Source organism: Opisthorchis viverrini (assembly GCF_000715545.1).
Source record: "Opisthorchis viverrini unplaced genomic scaffold opera_v5_11, whole genome shotgun sequence".
In the NCBI taxonomy this organism is placed as follows: domain Eukaryota; kingdom Metazoa; phylum Platyhelminthes; class Trematoda; order Opisthorchiida; family Opisthorchiidae; genus Opisthorchis; species Opisthorchis viverrini.
In genome coordinates this window covers 1,981,137-2,004,008 of record NW_008751667.1, presented here as the reverse complement: position 1 = coordinate 2,004,008, position 22,872 = coordinate 1,981,137, and the positions used below count along the sequence as shown (strand labels likewise).

Below are 22,872 nucleotides of genomic sequence, written 5' to 3'. Positions count from 1 at the left end.
GATAACATGATCAGGTCAGAATAAGTACCGGTGGTTAGCTCAAATGAGAGCGAAACCCTTCACACATGCGAAGCCAGCCACTCACAGGAATAGTTTCACCCGGAGGTTTTCGTAATTCCAATCAGTCGTTTCAACTGTAATATTGTGTCTTGCTGAACGGTAGTGCAACTCTGTATCGGTCCCTTGGCTTCCTGCTCCGCCCACTATAGTATATCAAAAGGCACGGTAGCTCCACACAGCCCTTTATGAAGACAAAGGAAAATTATTACAACGGTATTTATAGTGTAGTCACCGAGTGTTCCACAAGATCGTACCAGAATCTCCGTGAGGGAGCGAGAAGCGTCGAGTCAAGGATGCTCGACTCGGATTGGCTGGCATTCTGACCAATCAGGGCATGCCTTCGTTTGGCCCGTGCCCTGCACGTGACACATCCGTCCAAATGGTGTGGTTTTCGGTTATTAGGGACGGCTGGCCTCCGAACAAACACCATCTCGGCCTACATTTCTTATGCAATTGTTCTCCCTTTAAAAAATCGCCTGAATGTGCCGCTGTGCTACGGATGAGATTGGGAAGCTCCTAGTTTTCATCAAATATGAGCCGATGGGATCTCAGCATTGCCTCCAAATGAGTAAAACTGAAACTAACAGAGGCGACCATGTCAACCGCGGCATGACACTGAAAAGTCGGACGACCTACGCGGTGGCGTGAGTGATCTCTGCACACTACAGATGAATCATATGAGTCAGCGATGGGAGTCACATCATGTCGATTAAATCTGGATTATACCGGCAGAGATAAGGTCCCGATCGCAACAAACGGCTGGGTTTGTCACTAATTCCTTCCTTTGACTCACGTGTATCACATGCACCGAGTGTTTGGATTTTTCTGATCAAGAAAAAAGCATGTTAGTCCGCCAGGCCAACGAAGCGCGGAGCATTTCCCACCTTTGACGAAAATACGTCTCAAAAGGCAGTTCCTGATCCAAGTTGGTAGATGGTTTGAAGCCCGACAGAGGCGTCAAGAGTGGAACCAAAAGTGGCCCCTTCTGAAGGAGTCGTCTCTTGGAAAAATTCTCCACACACATCCGTATCATGGATCGAATCTCCCAATACACTCCTCCATCGTCTGCATAGCAATTCAACAATTTAACGCCCACAGTCCGTCTACATTTTTAATCACACTGATTTCGTTCGTTTTTATGACCCTATTCCTTCCTTACTATTGTCTTCTTCGTTCACCTTTTCTCAGATTAGATTACCTGATCTTACCTTAGTCGGCGGTGATTATAGGTCCTTCCTTATACGATGCGTGATCGCCCCAACTTCAGTGTGGGACGGTTTGGCCGCAATCGGAAATACGAAGTTGTTTGCTGCAATCAGAATAGGATATAACAATTCGCGTTTCAATGTGAAATCAGCTTCTCTGTTTAATGCAAACTCTACTCTGTCATCCTGTGCTCGATCCCACCACGTTCCAAAAGCACGTCCAGTTCGTTTAGGCGACTTTTTGCCTTTGACCTTTATGCATCTGGAACATCATATGGGTCAAGACTGTTAATGCCAAAAAAATTTGGGTGGTTTTTGACAGAACCAACTTGCTTCAGATGGACGAGCTTTCGAAAGTCCACGGAAAACGTTACTTCAGAGAACTGTTTACCCAACCGAACGCTTTTAATGTGTCATGGCTTGTGTATAACCGTATCAGAGACGATCAATAATTGATTCGTAAGCGAAACTTTCAATCACTGACCAGTCACCTTGCTATGTGCTGCTTGTATTCCTGAGGCTCTTTGAATCATCACCATTCCTGTGGTTTTCAACTATCTAGCTCCTGTTACGATGCATTCCCACAAGTTGTCAAGCATCCGCATCATCACTTAATGGCTTTGCCACCATTATTGTCCACACTGAATTGGCATAACCACCTATCCGTCGACTTCGTGGCTTTCGCCATCTCCACGGTGGGTAGATTAAGGCCTGTAGTAACACGAACCATCGTATCTAGCACATCTAGTCCCTGGCTGTCGTTCGCTGGTAAGGATAATACGAGACATCCGTCAAAAGAGTTCACCTCTATGGTACTGCCAGCTGATAGGATCGTGGATCGTTTGATAATGGCCCAGGCTGCGGTATCTTGACAATGCACAGTGGTGTGTTGCTTTCTGGTGTACACTACCACTAGCGAATCTAGTTTCATATCTACCCCGCCAATGGTTGTGTTTTGGACCAATGCACAGTATGTTGTGTTCGACTGTCTGAAAGCCACAACTTCCCACGGTGAGGAACGTGGGACGGAATGACGCCTATCTACAAAGTTGCAGTAGCTCACGTCGCAAATGACAGCAAAGCATAGGCTCCAGGTGTAACTTGCCTATGCAAACGTAAGCACTGTCATCCGAATGCTGTACTGGAAAGCTTAATATGCGTACAACTTTTTTCTCATGTGTTTAACCTTATCCAAGTCAACCGGTATGATTCGTCGGTAGACGCTCAGCGCATTCAATGTACTGTACCGTGAGGGGACTTCCTTGCACAATTATACCGGCGGATTTGTGTCGTGATCCTGCTCATCAGGTTTCACGTGATTGGCTTGTTTCATTGCTTCTATCTTTCAAGTGCCCACTCCCGATAGCCGACTTACGATCGCTCACTTGCTTCTTTGTGGTGCAGTATCCCACTAGTCCAAGCCCAATATGTTCGTGTCACGTGTAACACATGACCACAGGTCATGCGTGAGAAGTGGTTGCAAGCGGTCCGTCTGTCAGGTGCTTCGTCTCTCAACCGATGGATTTCATTCATTACCGTTGGTCCTGATTGCTCAACTACGTTTCGCGGTTTCATCACTAAGATTATCAAGTAATGCGGTAGGATTGATCAAATTGAGCGGCTTTCGATCTGTCTCTCTTCGATCCGTTTGTACAGATCAATACTTCGGAACCTTGCTCATCAGCTCAGCTGAATTCTACGGCAGCCTTTAGGTGGCACCTTCAGCTAAAGAACGCAATAAACCAGGGATTTGTCTCGTGATTGCCTGAATCCTCTGCTAACCTTGTATGTGAATCAGAGCCATAGTTCAGGGATCTCACTGCGGAGCCCGATTATGATGTTTGATTAGCTTTATTTGGTTTAGACGCTCACCGTCCGATCACTATTCAAAAAATGTCTGCTTTCGGTTAGGATCGATTGATAATTGACGCATTACTGAGAACGGGCTATTGCAATGGAACTTGACTGTATCATGTGGGCGATTATGTGTACAATACTGTCAGCTAGGCATTTCCTCAGTAGCGGGTCATTTTTGCGGCGCCTTTTCCCACCGCGACTAATTTATCACCTCCTATTCTTCCATACCTCCTTGGTCGTAGTCACGGAGAGGTGGACGACCAACACTGCAGTGGGTTGTAATTCAGTTGGTTTCTGTTTGACAAACTGCCAAGCATGGTCGCTTTCTCACGGTCGCCACACACACGAGACAACCGGTTAAAATAGAAACTCTAAATAGTAATAACCGAAGTGTCGCTTAGTGTGCTACCGTGAAGCAACCCCCTTCAGATGCGTGCTTCTCACCCGCAACTCCTTCTCAGTGACCATTTTTTGTCAACCAATGCACCTCCATCTGTCTAATATTTACAGTGGAGATCAATTTGTTTCCATGTAGCCCCTTAGACTATCAGCCATATTGCCGCTGTTCTGAAATTAGAACAGGAGAAAGGCATTTCATCTCACATATACGCTTCTCCGCTAGATGTTCGTCTGCCCACGGTCCCGTGGCTGATCATACTGAATCATATCACGTCACATATGTCACCCATTCGTAGCGAATTAGATGACTGAACCTGAGGATCAATATGCCGGCTCATAGTACCGAATCCAGGTACTCAAATATATGGAACATTCAGCTCCGTCGATGCGGAAAAAACTCACTGTACCTTTACGAAGGTTGTTAAAAACTGTATCATAAAGAGAGTACCTTGATTTTCTTGGTCGATAAAGTGAATGTTCACAATTAGTGTACAAATGTGATGAAACCTTCGGTATTTTCCACCGTGTGTGTGTTGTCCTCGCGAACTACTACCGGAAAACTGTACTTCGTAACACGGGCCCGTCTTTTTTTCGTCAGGGTGCAGTTTCTCGTTATGTTACCTGACCGTACCTACTCGCTTAAAGTCGTTTTGTAGTAAACTATTACGACATAAACTGAAAACCGGTTGTCTGTATTGTCAGACGTGATGTGCAGGAGCTCCTTGAAACTCCTTTTACTGAAATTGGATAACAGGCATTCACTAAACCAGCTACGAAGGCTTCAGCGATCTGTTGATGGCGAAAGACAAAAAAATCGCCCAGCTGTAGCACTAGCTGCCGTGCTACTCGGAGGAAGCACGAGGACTGGGATACTGCCAGGTTGTCAAAGTCTAGACAGGGGAAGTCGAAAGGCAGAGGTTGAGTTCGAACCACGGACCTTCTGGTCAGTATATTCGTGCTCTAACCACTTGAGCCATCTTGGCCTCTATGGTGGAAGACAACGTTTGGGGTGATCGATATTTGACTGTACAATATCCCATCGTTTTTTATCTCATGGAGATACCTTTCTAAACTCCCATCAAATGTGAAAATTTACTGTACACCCTTCCAAAATGCTTTTTCAGTGGTCTGGACCTGATTTTCCCCCCACGGGTTCTAAATACATTCTGAACGAAAGTTCACCCACATAGACCAACAAAAATTGTTAATGACGCTCAAGGGGGTGAGAGCGCGAATTTACTGACCGGAAGGTCCGTGGTCGAACCCGACCTCTGGCTCTCGACCTCTCCTGTCTACGCTCTGGCAACCTGGCAGTCCAGCCCTTGTACTTCCTTCGTGTGGCATGGCAGCTGGGCATCAAGAGGGTGTTACAGCTGAACGATTATTTTTATTATTATAATCTTATCTTAATGACGCTCAAGATGAATCGTTACAATAGGTGAACCGGTAGAACTAGACCCTATGCCCCGCTCAACTTCATGTAACTGACCCCCAGTGACCCACATAACAAGCGAAACCTCGCGGGTTTAGGCTGACAGTAGAATGGGATCTTGGTTTGCCTTACATAAAACGCGAGCAATTTTGGTCGGACAAAGATTTTGAGTTAAAAAGCGTAGTGTTTCCAAAAAACAAATCCACCAATTATCCAATAAAATCGTCCGAAACATTTGCAGCCATGTAGCAACGTGAACTTTGTGCGGGGGTCGTAAAACTGTCACTTTTGTATCCATACATAACGGTCATTACTCACAGGTGACGTTTTTTGGTTTGAGTATTCAAGACCTCGGTGACAGCTTATCGTCACCGTCCAGTGCGTCTATCAGGTACCTCGGAGTCATCCTGATCAATCACCTCAGACGATCGCATCTCTCCGAGACCCCGTCTGCCAAAGTCCAACAACTTTCCGTTCATCCTTTTCAAATAAGGGTGCTATTTGTGCCCTTAAATCTCATTGATGCTTGTGTTTCTCCTTTCGGACCTACTCTTCTTCCCTGGTCTTTCTAAGACAGGCTGTTGTCTTACAGATAGGTCATTAAGTCGTCTGTAAATGCAGTGGAATCTTTAGGAATGTCTTACACACCTCCGTATTCAGCAACTACTTTGACGCTCGTGGCATCCCCTTGAAAATGCTATCGAACAGTCCTCTCAGTTTGAGCCCAACGCATATCCACGCTGTCCAAGTCCAGTAGTTGCCACATACCGCAATCCTGTGTTTCTCTTTTCATGTTCTGCAATCTGGTTTACCCTGATTAATTGCACGGAACCAAGACTTCACTACCTTACCAATTACGTACCCGTTTTCCATATCACCCAGTAGTTTATGTGCCCAAATCCACCACTTGAAATGTTTAAACTTATTCCGAACTTGTGTTGGAGGTGTTGATAATGGATCAGCTGTATGGTGAAGATGAAGGCGATTCCGCACGACACAAAAGGACTTTCGTGGCTCTTTTCGGAAAGCGTCTCATCGTCAGGTGCCTCAACAGGTGATCTATAGAACTAAACAACTTGTGGTAGGATGAAAGGATGATGGATCAACACAAAGTTACCGTGCCGGTTATCTCCTCAACATTTTGGCCATGTCTTTGCAGGTTACAAGACATTGTGATAAATCATTGCTGGCGCCGTATGTTCGTAGTGTAGCTGCAGTTCCAGCAGCCATTTTGAGCTGTAGCGATTCAACCGCGTGAGAACCCCGTACTTCAGCCTTTACCTTCAATCCGTCCTTGAAATCGTCGGAAGTCTTCCCAGTGGTTGGCATCCGATCCGTCAATTTGTGGGTCTTAGTGAGGGGCAGACACAGTCAGTGGCTGGCATTTAGTTCTGCACTCCCTAATGACTTGGAGGTACTTGGATCTATATTCAAGTATGGTTCTCATCGTCCGTATACACCATCCGTCACTGCACGTTTGCATGAACAACTGGCGTTCGTTAGCTGTTGACTGTTTGTCTATGCGTTTCAGTTCCTTTTTATGAATGAAAAGAGGTTATGTACTTGGAGGCGGTAACTGTGTTCAAACAGCTAGTATTGATTGGAGGCAGACGGAATAAATTTTCTACTCCAGTGGTCTTTATCCGAATACTTGCTTCAGCTGGCAGTGTTCGATCGTCACTTAGAAGTTTTAAACTTATTTGCACTAGGCCTAATTTTACAGTCTCACGTCGCCCTGTGTTCCCCTCTCTTCCGCTCAGCCGAGAAATCACAATTTGTCGCGAAACAGACAACCGCTTAGACATTTGTGATCCAAGCTCGCCAGCGCCCAAACCACATTCCGCGACAGTCGGTGGTTCTACACCTGCTGTCAGTCTCACCGGAGATTCTGAGGCCACCCAGCCGACTGCGACACCCCCACTGGTTAGCCATCGTCGACAGCTCTCCAATACTTCTTCAGGTAGTTTGGGTTATGCAACAGGCCCCGGTTCCACAGCGGCTCCGTCATCAGCCTCCTCTATCAGTTACGGCTATGGTTATGGTTATTCGGGATCTGGCAGTTTGGCCAGCTTTACGAGCAGTATGAGCACAGGTAGTGGAATGTTGGGACCATCTTCTACCGGCCCCAGATATCCGCTCATGTTAGCAGCCACGGAGACACACTCTTCATACCACGGTAAGTGTTTGAGTTCCACGTAGGTGTTTTGTGGCAATCTTACTGTTTCCGGAACGACTGCCTCACTCCCCTCTTCAAATTATTCCAGCCTCCGAACGTACGTCTTCAGTATTTATTCACAAGCAGCCGATTAGTCCAAGCCCCTCATATCGGGACTCTTCCATTAATCGAATCGTACATCATACGGAAGAGTTCACTGGACTAGCGGACACAGCGGAGACGGCTCCTGAAAGCCCAGTGTCTCCAGCTACTCTGGTTGCAAATGCCCCACCACCACCACTCTCACCAAAACTAGGTGAACGGGTTTTGGCACAGTCTAACGAACCTCCTCAAGTGTGTATGACCATGCCAATTCAGGAAGCCACTTCAGTTGGTGCCGGTCCGTCAGCAGAACAAAAATCGAAGCCCTCGGTGAGTTTAGGTGCATTTTAGACTAAAAATGACACATATTGTGTTATCAGTACTGATGAACATTGCTCCCTGAGTACTAAGCGATCGGCCTCGAGAATCGCAAGACGCTTTTTTCACTTTCTACTTTACAACAGGCTGCTGTAATGCCCTTGAGGGCTATAGTTACTAAAACGTTTGATCCCTTGGGGTCTCATTTTTTGAACGGTCAGCAGACATCGGTCTGCAGCGAGCCCACACCCCACGAGCACTGGTGTTCAACCTCCATCCAGAAAGCTATGGGTTAAACTCTCTCCCAAAATTTGGGAGATGCTCGCTGTTGATGGTTTCTGACAGGGATGAAACGGCTTACAGGCAATCCAATTAAATCGGTGTTTTATTTACGCTGGCGTACACACTTACAACGTTGTCATGTGTTAATGATTGAATAGTTCGATATAAGTCTAAAGACTGTCCGTCAAAGAGCGTGTTATGCAGATGGATGAGGCGCTAAATACTTGAAATCCTTGCAGTACATGGCCCGTGACCGTTTGCAGTGTAGGGCATGCTGCCAGTCCTTACCCGGACTGAGTTTTGTTGTGCGTTAAGCTTTTGTTGGGAGAAAGACGCTAATGGTGTCTTGTTTCAATACAGTTCTCAGATGGGTTTATTTAGATGATCTTGAGGAATATAGGCTCATCGCCTTCGGTGGTTTTAAGCTATGAAACCCCACTTCCCCTCTCCTCTTATTTTACTAGAGCCCTCTCCCTTCATTACCGAATGACACTTAAGCACCGGCTTCCTGCATTGTTGTCCATGACGTTTAGCATGCGAATAGCACCTTTTATCTGTGAAATTCCCCGGACGTTGGTCCTGTGGTCCCTTTTGGAGTGTAATTTCGTAGCCAAGCTCAAAATACGGTTGTCGGAGACAAATGGAGTGCGGCTGCCCACAGTGACCTTATTGATACGGTTTACAAACAGTCCGGTTGTGCTTACAGTCCTATTGGGAAATTTACCATATTTGTCTCCCGGCAAAACCAAAGTGCTACGCGAATAAGTTTATTTCGCTAAAAGACGATTCGATTAAAGTGAGACGGCTCGCTGCTTGAAATTTTGTTAATAAAATGTCACTACTACCCGAATTTCAGTAGTTCATTATGTTTCCTGCATTTCTCGGTTGACTGTGCGCATTCAATCGTTCCTCCTGATCATTGCTAATATCACTTCAGTTGCTAGTCGGTGCATAACACAACGCACTTAAGTCCCTATCCAATAATCCTCGTTGGTTTGTTCAACAGAAGTCGTTTTTTGGCAATTGACAGACGAAACGAACTCATCACATCGGTACTTCTCTAGGTTCAAAGCGTAAAAGATGTAATGAGTTACAAGTTGGTTTAACGAAAACCACTAGCTTACGATAGCCACCACACTGTTCATTCTCCTGTATTTATCACTCTGTATTCGTCTTGTCGACAGTCGATGTACAAAATTCCTGCTATGCTTTGCAATATGACTCTCCCGTTTTCATAGCCGGTTTCCACAGTGAAACCTCCGACATCTGGTCTATACATTCCTCCACCACCTCTCCCACAACGAACCGATACAGAATTAAGGTCAAACGATGCGCCTGAGTCCTGCAATACATCCAAACCTTCCCTGCATCGCCAAGATTCTAACCAGACTGCGAAATCAAATGCGCATAATTTAGCCGTTTCGTCCATGATGCGTGAGATGCAACGACGCATTCAAGCTCGGAGAAAAGCGCTAGATGCGGTAGAGGAAGCCAGTCATACAAACTCCGCGAACTTGATGGGTGTTGTTCAGGTACAGTTGGCGTGCATGATGTTTTTTTTAATCTTTACACTTTCACCATTATATTGTAGAAGGCTCGTCAAATTATCGTTCTTCCCATCAGTAAACCCACTCTCAGCACAACCGAGTCACCAATGTTTCGATACATTGACTGCCTTAGCTGCATGACCTGAAGCTCAGCACGAACGCACACTACAACCGCGACGGTGGACACAGAGGGTTCGCAAACCCGTGAAGCCACCGCAACTGAACTCTAACTCGTAAAGTTACGTCAGCTAATTTTATGAGAGAGGTGTTAGGCGGAATCTTCACCCAAAAGGTTATATCGCTCGAAGTTAGCCTACCACGCACGTGATTGTTCAGAATATCGGTCAGCATCAAGTCGAAAATATATGCTCATTAGCCAATCATTTTTCCAGTCTCCTTTGAGTCCCTGTTGCGCTACCAGAAGTTCCTTCTTGTTGCCGTTGCGTACAGTTTAAATACAATGCGCCGTACATTACTCCAGACTTGTTGCGCGTGTACCTTTGGTAGTTGTTCTGCTGGAGATGCTGGCTTGAGAGATTAGAGGTATGAGTATTCATTTCACCGAAAACACACAATTCAAGTGTGAAGTTGAACAGACTACTTTGATCACAGTTGACACTCACTAGGTGAATCGTTTAGACACCTCATCACCAACAGGAGAAAAATAAAGATAACAAAGATATTTGTTACTTTAACTAGGGGATAAATTCATTCCCTCTTGTGGGACGAAAACAGTCTGATAGGGGACGACCTCGAAACTGGGGATGTGCTTTGTTCCGGAACTTGGTTAGAAGATGATGAGAACAGAGAGTTAACGTTGTAAAAGTGGATTTTCATTGTATGTCATGTTGTATTGGTTGTTGGTTGCGCCAACTAACAACCAGTTTGAAACGGCAAGCCAAATATGATATCTATTGTCTGGGTGGACGGTAGTGTTAGCTATCACCTCCCGATTGGAGGGTATTTCAATCAGGGATTCGCATTATCATGCTTACGGGAGCAGTGATGCTGTGTCCCGGCTAAGAAAGACCGGTTGGAACAGGTTAGCCCCGCAAAAGCTCACATCGACCACCCATCGCAATTACTGGTGACTTGTCCAAAATGAGGCAAATAGCAATACACCTTAGCAACTCGATGATGCGGCTTCAAACTCATTTACTTTGTGTGACACATCTTGTTAATCTTCCAACGCAGGTCCATCCTGTTTTTCAATCCGAAATTACGGTTCTTTTGTGAATCGTAATTCCGCCACTCTTGTAATTTCCGGAGCGTCAATGTGTTTCTCGTTACTATACGGATAAGAAACCTGGCCGCTGCGCGCCGAGGACGTCAAAAGACTTTCAGTGTTTGACCATCGATGTCTTCGGAGCATTGCCCCAATCTGGTGGGAACACCGGATCAGCAATTCTGAAGTAGGTCGAATGGTATTTGGGAGAAATAACTCACCCTCGATAGGTGAACTGATCACGCTTCATAGGTTGCGCTGGCTTGGCCACGTGTTACGTATGCCAGTCGACCGACTTCCTCGAAGGGCTCTTTTCGCACAACCCCGTGAAAGGTGGAAGAGAGCTAGAGGCGGCCAAGTGGTGACTTGGCAGCGAAGTATAAAAGCCATTACCACCAAACTCAGCTGCGCTGGTCATTGCCGTCTTTCTGGATGGAGACCCGGAAACGGGCCACATCAATGGCTATAGACATTGTCAGACATGGCCCAGTCGCACCCTCAATGGTGCTCATGCATCCAAGCTGTTGCCTTCAATGCATAGCTCCCTGCCCCATTACCCCACTTAACAGTTCACCTACAGTGCTGTATCTACGCACTAATTTATCAGCCTCCGCCTCCTATGCGTAGCTACCTACCCCACCTCCCCGAATCATCGGTGAACGAAATTGTGGCAGCTACAACCACTGTACGACAAGTAAGCCACCTCCCCGAATCATCGTTGGACGAAACTGTGGCAGCTACAACTACTGTACGGTTATTACAGCTGACAATTATGATGATGATGATGATGATCAAGTCGAATATGGCTACGATGATTGGTAGGCCACTTGTGGGGCTCAATCCTTTGTGTTTTCACTTGCGCATGTTCCGTAATTTGCTTTGCATGTAGGTCTCATGTCACGTTGTGCGTGAGACGATACTGAGATTCACCATTGTTTCGGTTAGTCAGATCGTCCCCTTCTAAATGGTTTCAGCCCCAAGTCGATCAATCGAGCCCTCCCAATACGATAAATCGCACAGCGTTCCAGTGTGCCATCTCCTCCTCGAAGCAGACGACCGAATTTGCAGCGACGTAAGTTGTTTTTTACTTCGGTAACTTTCAGTGTTCTTCACGTGATGTCAACCCTGTAACTAGGGTTTCTCCATTTTTTACAAATTCACCCTCATTCCATTGGATTTTACCAGGTGCTCTCCACCCATCGAATGATTTTCCTTGTTCCAGTAGTCTTTGCACCTCTTTTACATCCACAGCGCTGGCTGATCATGATTCACAGTCTGATCATAAGCAATGCGACCGAGTACTGGTGAGTGGAAGGTACTTTCGAATGCGGTGTTACTGACAAACACGAACTAAGCTTCCAGACATGAAACTGAAGACCTCACAGAATTTCGAAGAAGTTAGCATCCTCAAGCGTCTTTCTGAGCCTTCCTGGACGATGGTTGAATAATAAGCAACGATGAACAAACCACTATAAAACTGTTCAATAATTTCCGTATCAATCTTTCATCAGATGCATGGTCGTGCCACAAACTACTCACACGTTTCATCAGTAGTGTACACCGTTACACTGGTATTGGTTGATCTACCAATCTGTCACATCCGTTTTCATAGGTTCCGGTCTTTCGACTCACATTACCAGGAAGCAATACTGCGTACTAGTCCATGTGCCGCGTGTCTCCTGAATTGGAACTCTTCCATGAGTTGAATGATCTGGTCTGTTTATAACTTATTTATCACTTGGTTTGGTCGATCAAGGACTCCATGTTGACATAAAGGTTGAGCGCTCTTTGGTGTCGAACTTTGATTCCGATCCATAAACGGACGCCTAATTTCTTCTAGTCTCAAAGATAGTAGATACACCACGTCTGGTATTCATTGTTGCACTTCACCCAATACTACTGCACGTCAATTGTCCCACAGCAACGCCGCACAATAACGTCGTCAAGGAATAACAGTCGGGTGTTAATCTGCTCCGCCGTGCGATACCTATCCGATGCCTTGTATAACGTGCTGTCTGATACTCAGCTTCTCATGTTTCTTGTGTCCCACAGAGCAACGCCCCACAATAATGTCGTCAAGGAATAACAGTCGGATGTTAATCTGCTCCGCCGTGCGATACCTGCCGGATGCCTTGTATAACGTACTGTCTGATACTCAGCTTCTCATGTTTCTTACAAAACCCTCTATCGCTCATTCAGACTCGTCACCCGTGTGACTGTGAACGAACTGTGTTTTGTACGACCGGAACTTTACTCTGTTACTCACTACTTCTGCTTTCAAATTCCGTGAACAGAGATGAATATTCAGGATCACAAAGATTGTCATCCCATCTTTCATCACTGTTACACAAACCTTCAGGCACTCTGATCAAGACAATGAACCCAAGTGTGTAGTGCACGAAGCCAGCTGCCTAATGTTCCTCAGTCTCAGCCCCCGCACTAGGCGAGAATTCCTTGAATAAGTGAATGGATTTTGTGGATACAACAACTACCATCTGTCTGTGCGCTTAGCCTTTTTCACCTTCTTTAGGAAGCCCTCTGTACCTTCTGCTTTATCGATTTATTGGTAAATTCCGCTACACCTGATCTCAGCGGTGCCTACGTGAAGCCTTGCCGGTTGATATAGTGTTGAGCTGCTGGCCTCAAGGTCGTGAGCTCGACGTCCTAGGGAGCTTCAACGTTCACAGTGCCGATAATTCCCAATTACTGTGAAACAGCTGAAGAACGCTACTCGGCTTCTTTATACAGGTTGACTTTACTTGAAGGATGAAACCTCAATTGAAGAGTTTCACCTAGGACTGTGCAGCTCGGATTCCATCATGTTTATGCAAAAACCTTTGGCTTTTAGGGTCACTGAATTCCACACAATAATGGAATTTCTATGTGTGGGGCAGGCGTACATCTGTTCACTACCCTCATCCTCATTGCCGCCCCGGTTGTGCCTGTCTCCTAACCTGCTACCAACACGTTCATCGAATTCATTGATTGGTGTGCTGCACTGTCATCGTACAGCTGCAAGCTAATTCCCCGCTTCATTCCAACCTATCCCTTGTCTGGTCAGTGCACACTCGGGTTGTCTGGTTGGCGGTTTCAGGCCAGGTAGTGTAAATAAATACAGTGGATTGTGTAACATAATGCCATCTGAACGGTCTATACCAGCATTTTGATTGATAATTCAGATCAGCTGGACCTGAATCTAATGGAAACGTGAGTGTGGAATTCTTTGTTTTCCATGTTTGTATTACGGCGAGTATTTTTGATGTGTTAGCCTTATTCTGTTGGTCAATCCTACGTTGAAGAAGCACTGCACAGTAGTTTTACTCTTGTTAAGCAAAGCAATGTCAAATGGACTAGATCACAGTGAGCAGGGTATTTTACTCAAGCACATTTCACCCCTGTGCGTTCTGATGACCGCGACGTTTTTGTGATAGAACCAGGCTAGTCACGTAGAGCACAGTGAACACCTCTCCCAGGCGACTAGAGAATGTGCGATAATCGAACCATGAGTAGTTTTTCTACACACCATTGTGCCAACCAGGAAGGTGTATGTTCAAACAGAGGTCTAGGCAATGCGCTCATCCTTGATGGCAACACCTAGGTAGCACCTTTTCAGCAGAGCGTTTTCTCTGTACTTCCACCCTAAAAGTGCGCCCCCAGTTGTAGCATTACACCGATTAAACCGCATCTAGATGAAAGCAGCAATGGAAGTCGAATTCCCATCATTCGCCGTCACTGGGGGGGGGGGAAGTTCATGCAGGGACCCGTGCCCCTTGTTTGGCTGCTAGAAGTGTGCCCGCCTTGGGGTACGACACTGGAAGATACGAAACCATCTGATTCGGTTACTGTAGTGTTGGAAAAAATTACCCCGATCTTTTTCGTTCAATTATGCAATCAGACTTATCCATATTTATCAAATTATATGGATTTTGATTTGACCAACAGAGAGTCACGACCATAACTAACGTTCTTTACATTCAGCGGGATCGATATTATGTTGGAAGGATACTGTTTGCAGGGTAGTGCCCGACCGAGTGGAAAGTAACGCGTAGAAAGAGGGTGGCCAAATCAAAACAAATTATCCGTTTTGATTTCCTAGCCTTGTCGTCGGCTGCTGCATTGCCGAAAAGCTCAACGTTATTTCGTCACTGGTGTCTGCCAGTTCCATTCACTATGTTTACGCGTAAAAATTAGTTCCACAAAGGCACGGTTAGCCCATTTATTATCGGAAAACTGTTATTCTCGTGGGGAATTTTCAGATTGTGTTGACGGTCGATGACCTTGGCGTTAATCCGGGATGTTCATTTATCGAAGTGCTCGACCTTGATCTTGTGCTCTTTTAGGTGTCTTTCGATGGCCATTCGGCGATGAGGGTGTGTAGATAGTTGCATTTATTGTAGATGACGGCGATGTGATTGATGAGTCGTAATGGAGCTCTTTGTGTTCACCTATTCCATCGGTTGTCATCGGGTTCCAGTGTCTCGCATCTCTTTGTTACTCGCTAGTATTTCCCTTTTCTACTTGGTCCAACACGGTTTTTTTCCGGCTAGGAGATACTGCCACCAATTCCTTGTTGGACTACCTCCGATTTCTTTCACCTCACGGTTTTCCGACGCGAGCTCGAGATAGGTCAGTTGTCATCCGGCTAGGGATACTGCCACCAATTCCTTGTTGGACTACCTCCGATTTCTTTCACCTCACGGTTTTCCGACGCGAGCTCGAGATAGGTCAGTTGTCAATGCGTGAACCTAATGACCGGAAAGTTCATGTTTCTGACCCAACCCCGGTATCTAGACTGCTCCTGTCTAGGCTTGAACAGCTTGGCAGCGTTTCATTCCTCATGCTTCCTTCTAGTGGCATATCAGAGTTTTACAGCTGAACGACGGCTATTATTATCCCCTGACTTGCCCAAAATGAATTACACAGATCAACGCTGCCACCACTACCACCTCAGCTCAGAGCGAACTTTCATATTCTTCCCTGTAGTCTTTTGGCTCTTGCACAGTTGACCCGGCCAGCCTCATTCAAAGGAAGGCCACCTCCAAGCGCAGCAGATCGCACTTAGTTCGTACGAAACTACATGAGTCCACTTTACCTTTGATTTCCAAGCGATTAAACTGCGTGGTTGCATCCTTTTGGACCGACGGTCGAGCATGGGTGTTACACCTTCTGTCCACATTCTAAGAATATCAGTTTCTACTTGACATTTTCACTCAGTTAGTCAGTCTGAATGCCAATCAGTCCAGTACAGATGACGGTAATTTTCACTGAGAAGCCGATAGGCGTTGCATATTTTAAACATTGTTCGGGACCGTAGGCCAGACGCACCCCGGACAATTCAAACCTTCCGATCACGAGGGGCTGATCAGCAGAATGAGGGCAAAGGCCCTTCAGCGACGTTGATTACTGGTGTAAATAACTGCGATCCACGCTACAGTGTCGAAAAATGACTCACCAACAAGGAACACAACGGCTTTATTGCGAACAAGCGAGTGCATAAATTACAAGGAGGATCGCGGTATTTAAAGTGCACTTTTGACCCTAAGTCCAGACTGTCCGATCGGCGTTGGGTGGACACCACCCACCTTTGTGGGTCTCAGCTTCTATGACATGCCTGAACACTCATCATCATCGGCCGTTAGTGAACTGATCGACTGTTTGAGCGTCCAATCGATAGCTGGGCTTTTCTGGATCGGATGCTTGACGGCCTCCCCACTGCGATTTTAGTGGGTTTTGAGGGTCTCAGTCTGGATCTCAGCATTCTAGGATTATTTTCAGTAGTCTGATCTTCCTGATGCTTACTTCACGAGATTTGATGCCGACTGGTTCCTCAACTCACAACTTCTGAGATCAAAGGCGTGTCGAACTGCTTTCTCCGAACAGATTATCCTTTTTACAGGTACTACGGGGGTGTATTATGTCAACTTGTCTCCGTTCATGATTTCTGTCCGAAAGTCTCAAAAATTAGTTCCACAAAGGCACGGTTAGCCCATTTATTATCGGAAAACTGTTATTCTCGTGGGGAATTTTCAGATTGTGTTGACGGTCGATGACCTTGGCGTTAATCCGGGATGTTCATTTATCGAAGTGCTCGACCTTGATCTTGTGCTCTTTTAGGTGTCTTTCGATGGCCATTCGGCGATGAGGGTGTGTAGATAGTTGCATTTATTGTAGATGACGGCGATGTGATTGATGAGTCGTAATGGAGCTCTTTGTGTTCACCTATTCCATCGGTTGTCATCGGGTTCCAGTGTCTCGCATCTCTTTGTTACTCGCTAGTATTTCCCTTTTCTACTTGGTCCAACACGGTTTTTTTCCGGCTAGGAGATACTGCCACCAATTCCTTGTTGGACTACCTCCGATTTCTTTCACCTCACGGTTTTCCGACGCGAGCTCGAGATAGGTCAGTTGTCAATGCGTGAACCTAATGACCGGAAAGTTCATGTTTCTGACCCAACCCCGGTATCTAGACTGCTCATGTCTAGGCTTGGACAGCTTGGCAGCGTTTCATTCCTCATGCTTCCTTCTAGTGGCATATCAGAGTTTTACAGCTGAACGACGGCTATTATTATCCCCTGACTTACACAGATCAACGCTGCCACCACTACCACCTCAGCTCAGAGCGAACTTTCATATTCTTCCCTGTAGTCTTTTGGCTCTTGCACAGTTGACCCGGCCAGCCTCATTCAAAGGAAGGCCACCTCCAAGCGCAGCAGATCGCACTTAGTTCGTACGAAACTACATGAGTCCACTTTACCTTTGATTTCCAAGCGATTAAACTGCGTGGTTGCATCCTTTTGGACCGACGGTCGAGCATGGGTGTTACACCTTCTGTCCACATTCTAAGAATATCAGTTTCTACTTGACATTTTCACTCAGTTAGTCAGTCTGAATGCCAATCAGTCCAGTACAGATGACGGTAATTTTCACTGAGAAGCCGATAGGCGTTGCATATTTTAAACATTGTTCGGGACCGTAGGCCAGACGCACCCCGGACAATTCAAACCTTCCGATCACGAGGGGCTGATCAGCAGAATGAGGGCAAAGGCCCTTCAGCGACGTTGATTACTGGTGTAAATAACTGCGATCCACGCTACAGTGTCGAAAAATGACTCACCAACAAGGAACACAACGGCTTTATTGCGAACAAGCGAGTGCATAAATTACAAGGAGGATCGCGGTATTTAAAGTGCACTTTTGACCCTAAGTCCAGACTGTCCGATCGGCGTTGGGTGGACACCACCCACCTTTGTGGGTCTCAGCTTCTATGACATGCCTGAACACTCATCATCATCGGCCGTTAGTGAACTGATCGACTGTTTGAGCGTCCAATCGATAGCTGGGCTTTTCTGGATCGGATGCTTGACGGCCTCCCCACTGCGATTTTAGTGGGTTTTGAGGGTCTCAGTCTGGATCTCAGCATTCTAGGATTATTTTCAGTAGTCTGATCTTCCTGATGCTTACTTCACGAGATTTGATGCCGACTGGTTCCTCAACTCACAACTTCTGAGATCAAAGGCGTGTCGAACTGCTTTCTCCGAACAGATTATCCTTTTTACAGGTACTACGGGGGTGTATTATGTCAACTTGTCTCCGTTCATGATTTCTGTCCGAAAGTCTCCCATGTACCCTGCCAAATTTATACTTTAAATGCTTTCGGTAGACACAGCACTCCCGGTTTTTTGTCAGTGCATTGACTGCAACAGGTCAGTGTATATCCACATTTCCAATCCACTGCTGATTGCATCAGCAAAACTTTCGGCGCCAAATTTAGCCTCATTGTACATCTTGCTCATAAAATTGACTCCCGGCTGTACTACAGAGCTTAATAGCCTTATCGAACTCGTTCGGATTTCATGTCTGTGATATATACTCAGTAACAATGTTGAAGTTCCGTCAGTTCACTCTATTTTTTGTCCCACTCTGTTCGATTGTTTAGTCGAAAGTGCCCACCGATATTCCACAGTACAGCCTCCTTCAACCCTACTGGCCTCCAAAACACTGTTCCCTCCATGGCCCCACTAACTCGTGCCGAACTGGATCTATTGCGTCGTGAGATTATTGGCGAATTGCGACGAGAGGTACTTTTGGCAAAAAATGAAATACTAGACAGTGAGTTCAATCGCACATTTCGTCTTTTCCCACTGGGACTGCTTCCGCTGTGTAAACTAGCCTCTACTTGAGTGCCGTATTTCGAATGCACTCTCTACCATTGTCATCGTTGGCTGTTTGGTTTTTTAGTCTCTCATTGTAAGGCTGTTGCATAAATGCTAACAGGCGCTCAGGTTCCTGACACTTCACGAACAGCTAGTCTCTTTAGAGCTAGCCTGATACCTGTGCAAATAAGGCCGTGTGACTGGCAACCATGATTGGCTTGGAAGGTTTTGGAATTCATTGGGATGGACACTCTTCCAAGTTGCTTTTCGAACGCTTGGAGGCAGCTGTTCACACTCTGGACAAGATTACAAGTAAACACTCCTTTCTTTACATCGACGTAGGTCTATATGGCGCATGGGACTGGTTTTGCCTTCTTGGACAATAGTTGAGATCTAATGTACACAGTTAGGAACATGTAATTGCCTTGGTGATACAAAAATAAGTACTTCTATGGTAATCTTAATACTATCAGTGAAAGGAAGATGGCCTTCGCCGCGTCATCATCAACTGAACAGTTACAGACTATTGGACAGGGAAGCAAAACCTTGATATGCATCTTGTTTGCAAAAACAGAATACCCACCTTCTCCTTGAACGCGTCTTCCTGAACTTTCCTGGATATTCATTGACTGTTACTCAAATACAAGCAAATGCTACAAAGTGACTCCACCAATTCCGTAGCAGACCTCACTTTTCAAGAGGCGCGAAGCGGATTTACGAGAAAACGTACTACTCGCATGCCTCATCAGTAGCATACACCGTCATCCATCCACCAGTAGTACTTATTCTCGGAGTGGGGTGCTAGTAATTCTGCTAATTTCAAATTGATGGAAATCAGTTACTTCCTCATACTCGTTAGGTTGAAATCGATCTTAATTACAGTTAGTGAACAAATTCTGCCTCGGGGAACGTCAGAAGACCACACTGAATTCGAAGAATATTCTACACAAAAACGAAATCAAATATTGCGCTGCCAAATGGTCGTCGTATCCCCTCATTTCACTCTTCCGCGTCAGTTTCTACTTGAGCTCAAATGACAACATTTCCATTTGCATTTCCTTCTCATCGCCGCATGATTCTATTCATCGGCTCGATCCGGCATCAAGTGATGGCAAACGAATCTTGTAATGATCGACTCACAAGTCACGTCTCCCTCTACCGTTAACTTTGTTTTGTATACATTCCTAACACCGTGGCCTTGAAAAACGTGGTCAACCAAACTCTATGGTGGAACAACAAATCCGCGAGTGTGTTTTTGTTTCATGTGATTGCTGTACATTCTCAACACTAAGGAATCAAGTTACGCATATATTCTGGGAATATCTTACCATCCGTTCCCCAGCATGCGGTTGTCAAGCTGTGCACGAGGACTCCAATTGTCATCTGCTCAAGCTTAAATGGACTGCAGCAGGATCAAGTGCCCAGTTGATGATAGTCATGGTTGTAGGGAGTCAGCTGTAATAACCGCGTACTTTTCGTACAGTGGTTGTAACTGCCGCAGTTTCATTCACTGATGATTCGGGGAGCTGGGGTAGGGAGCTGCGGGAGCTGATAGATTAGTGCGTAAATACAGCAGTGTGGGTGGACTGTTAAGTGGGGGGGGGGTTGGGAAGGGAGCTATGCATTGAAGGCAATAGCTTGGATGCATGAGCGCCATTGAGGGCGCGACTGTGCCATGTCTGACAGTGTCTCCAACCATTGATGTGGCCCGTCTCGGGGTCCCCATCCAGAAGGACGCCAATGACCAGCGCAGCTGTGTTTGCTGGTAATAGCTTTTATACTTCGTTGCCAAGTCATTGTTTGACCGCCTGTGGCTCTCTTCCATCCTTCGAGTGGTTGTGCGAAAAGAGCCCTTCGACTTCCTTTGTTCGAACTGGGTCCCAGTCTTGCAATAAAGCTGGTTTTTCAAAATCCTGAAGTTTTTTCTCCGAGAGGTTTGTCAGCCATGGACGTGTTTTTTCACCCAGTAAATGACGATCAGAAATTTTCTCTTGCTAGGCCCTCGAAGAATCGAGTATTTGAACTGCAACCTCAGTTTTAAGTGTTTTTGAAGCATTATACACGCATCACATGTCCGAAATTTTCTCTTGTTAGACCCTCGCAGCATCAAGTATTCGAACTGCAACCTCAATTTCATGTTTTTGAAGCATTATACACGCATCACATCTGTGTCAAGATCGATTTTTTTATATTTGATCAGCTGTTTAGTCACAACACTGGGTCTGGATGGCTTGTGTTCACAAGGCACTGGTTAATAACATGACGTACGGAGCAAGCATCCTTACCGATTCCTAGGTCTGAACGTCATTTATACGGGTTGTCATTATGCCCAATCGCCATGAAGATGAGCACCAGTACCTTTTGTGCTACATGATTGGAAGATCCTGATTAGCCTGTCGATCGATCGACACAGTCAGGACAGTTACTGGGTCATCATTCTTGGTATGGGAAAATCAATCAATTCATTCAAACTGGAATGCGTTTGTAATGCACTACTCATATGGTTGCTGAAAACCCCTCGACAGCCCACGATCAGTTTCGCCCTTCTTGGGGCTCATCAGGTAGGCACAGTTTCCGAGTTTCCGTCAACTTAAAATAAAATGTTCTGAATGCGTTTGTTTTTGTAGAAGTGAATGGCCGTAACCTGATCGCCTCGCATATCGATCGTCCTGGATCCCAGTCCTGGCATGCCTAACGACGAATTCAGTGCTTCATCTGCTTATTGTGGACTCACCAAAATACTTGTGCCAGGATAGAGAGAAGACTGTTCAAATGACTCGTATGAGTGACTTAACCACCCACAACTAACGGTGGACCCTGTACAGTAAACAAGAGTTAAGCTTTTCGAATCCGGGCACGTGTGTGCATTTTCACTCGTACTAGGTGTACCTCGACTCTTCAGTCAAGATCTCACCAAATCCTCTTCTACCTTGCAACAATTTTACCTAAGCTCCTTGGGTTTGTAGACGTCTGACTCAATGTGGAGGTACCGAAAGGGCTCTTGAACGGCACCGACAAATATCCACTATTATTCCATCGGGCGAATAAATCCCGAATCGGCTGTGATTTTCATATAAACGAACTGACAGGGAACATGAATCCCTGGTATTTGATAGAGCACCCGCGTGATAAGTTGGAAGTCGATGGTTCGAGTCCATCCCCAGGAATGTCCCTTCGTTTGTGCCTAACACTCCTCCACTTCTCATTTCAAGGGAAACATTTCCGACGAATCCATCGGATCATGCAATACTGTGGTAGAGGGGGAATGTGTCAAGTGCAGGCGTTAGCTGATTGGTCTTTCTGCACTAGGATTTTCCTTCTGAGAAGTGTCTTCATTAGGGGTAGGTTGGAGCTCTGGAGGTGGACCACCGTACTACCCTTGTCGTCAAAAGAAGTAATCCTCTCCTTCAGTTGAACGGCCTTGAACACAAAGAAACTCGGAACTACCCATTCTGGGACCCTGCACACTTTCATTAGATTAGCATACAACCCGGCAACTTCTCGTTGCTGGGACAGTCACGGGGGTAGTTGCCGCGTTGTCATACTATTGGTCAATTGACTGAGAAGTGGTGTACCACGCATAGTTTATATGCATTGGTCGAGGGTGTTCTGGCAGTTGTGTCGAAGGCAGAAAAATCCACGGTAACGTCACTCCCGCAACTCTGTACCCTTGCAGCATCTCGCACTGAATGGTTCTAGAGCAGAAAACCTCTCAAGCTGGCTCGAAACGTCCCCATACGGTATGCCAAGAGTCTCCAAACTGCAACTCGCGAGCCTGAACCGGTCTTCTGCCAGTTAGTATCAGGACCTAAATCATTTCTATTACATCAAGCGGGATCCGCCAAACAAAATGCTTCTGCCAGTAAACGCGAAATCACCCTTGAGGGGAAAGTTTTGATTAGCCCGTTGCAGCGAGTGATCTGATTGGACAGGCAGCTGGCCGGTGAGCTACGCCAGCTGATTGGGCAACGAATCTCGTGCACTATCTCTAAGCGCACAGCAGTTTGGCACGCGACGAAGGACAGGCGTTAAACGTTTGTGGTCTTTCGTTTTACCTGGAACCTCATCCCATGACACGTTTTGGACTTTGGAACTTGGCAGCTGTCAAGTAAACCCATCTTGATCGGGACACTGCTG

General features: G+C 46.0%; 2 protein-coding genes across 2 annotated transcripts in view; one reads left to right on the top strand and one right to left on the bottom strand.

Annotated features, from left to right (window-relative positions):
* T265_01069 (hypothetical protein) overlaps positions 1–22,872 on the top strand; it is a gene marked incomplete at both ends in the record, with an annotated part of 54,769 nt that overhangs the window by 29,886 nt on the left and 2,011 nt on the right. The window contains 5 exons of the mRNA XM_009165012.1: positions 6,714–7,129; positions 7,218–7,540; positions 9,049–9,342; positions 11,557–11,654; positions 18,519–18,691. Of these exons, the coding sequence (XP_009163276.1) occupies positions 6,714–7,129; positions 7,218–7,540; positions 9,049–9,342; positions 11,557–11,654; positions 18,519–18,691 (1,304 nt within the window). The remainder of the gene's footprint in view (positions 1–6,713; positions 7,130–7,217; positions 7,541–9,048; positions 9,343–11,556; positions 11,655–18,518; positions 18,692–22,872) is intronic.
* Positions 1,873–2,196, bottom strand: T265_01070 (hypothetical protein; the record flags this gene model as incomplete). Its single annotated transcript, XM_009165013.1, has 1 exon — positions 1,873–2,196. One exon carries the CDS (start codon positions 2,194–2,196, stop codon positions 1,873–1,875), a length of 324 nt encoding a protein of 107 aa, XP_009163277.1.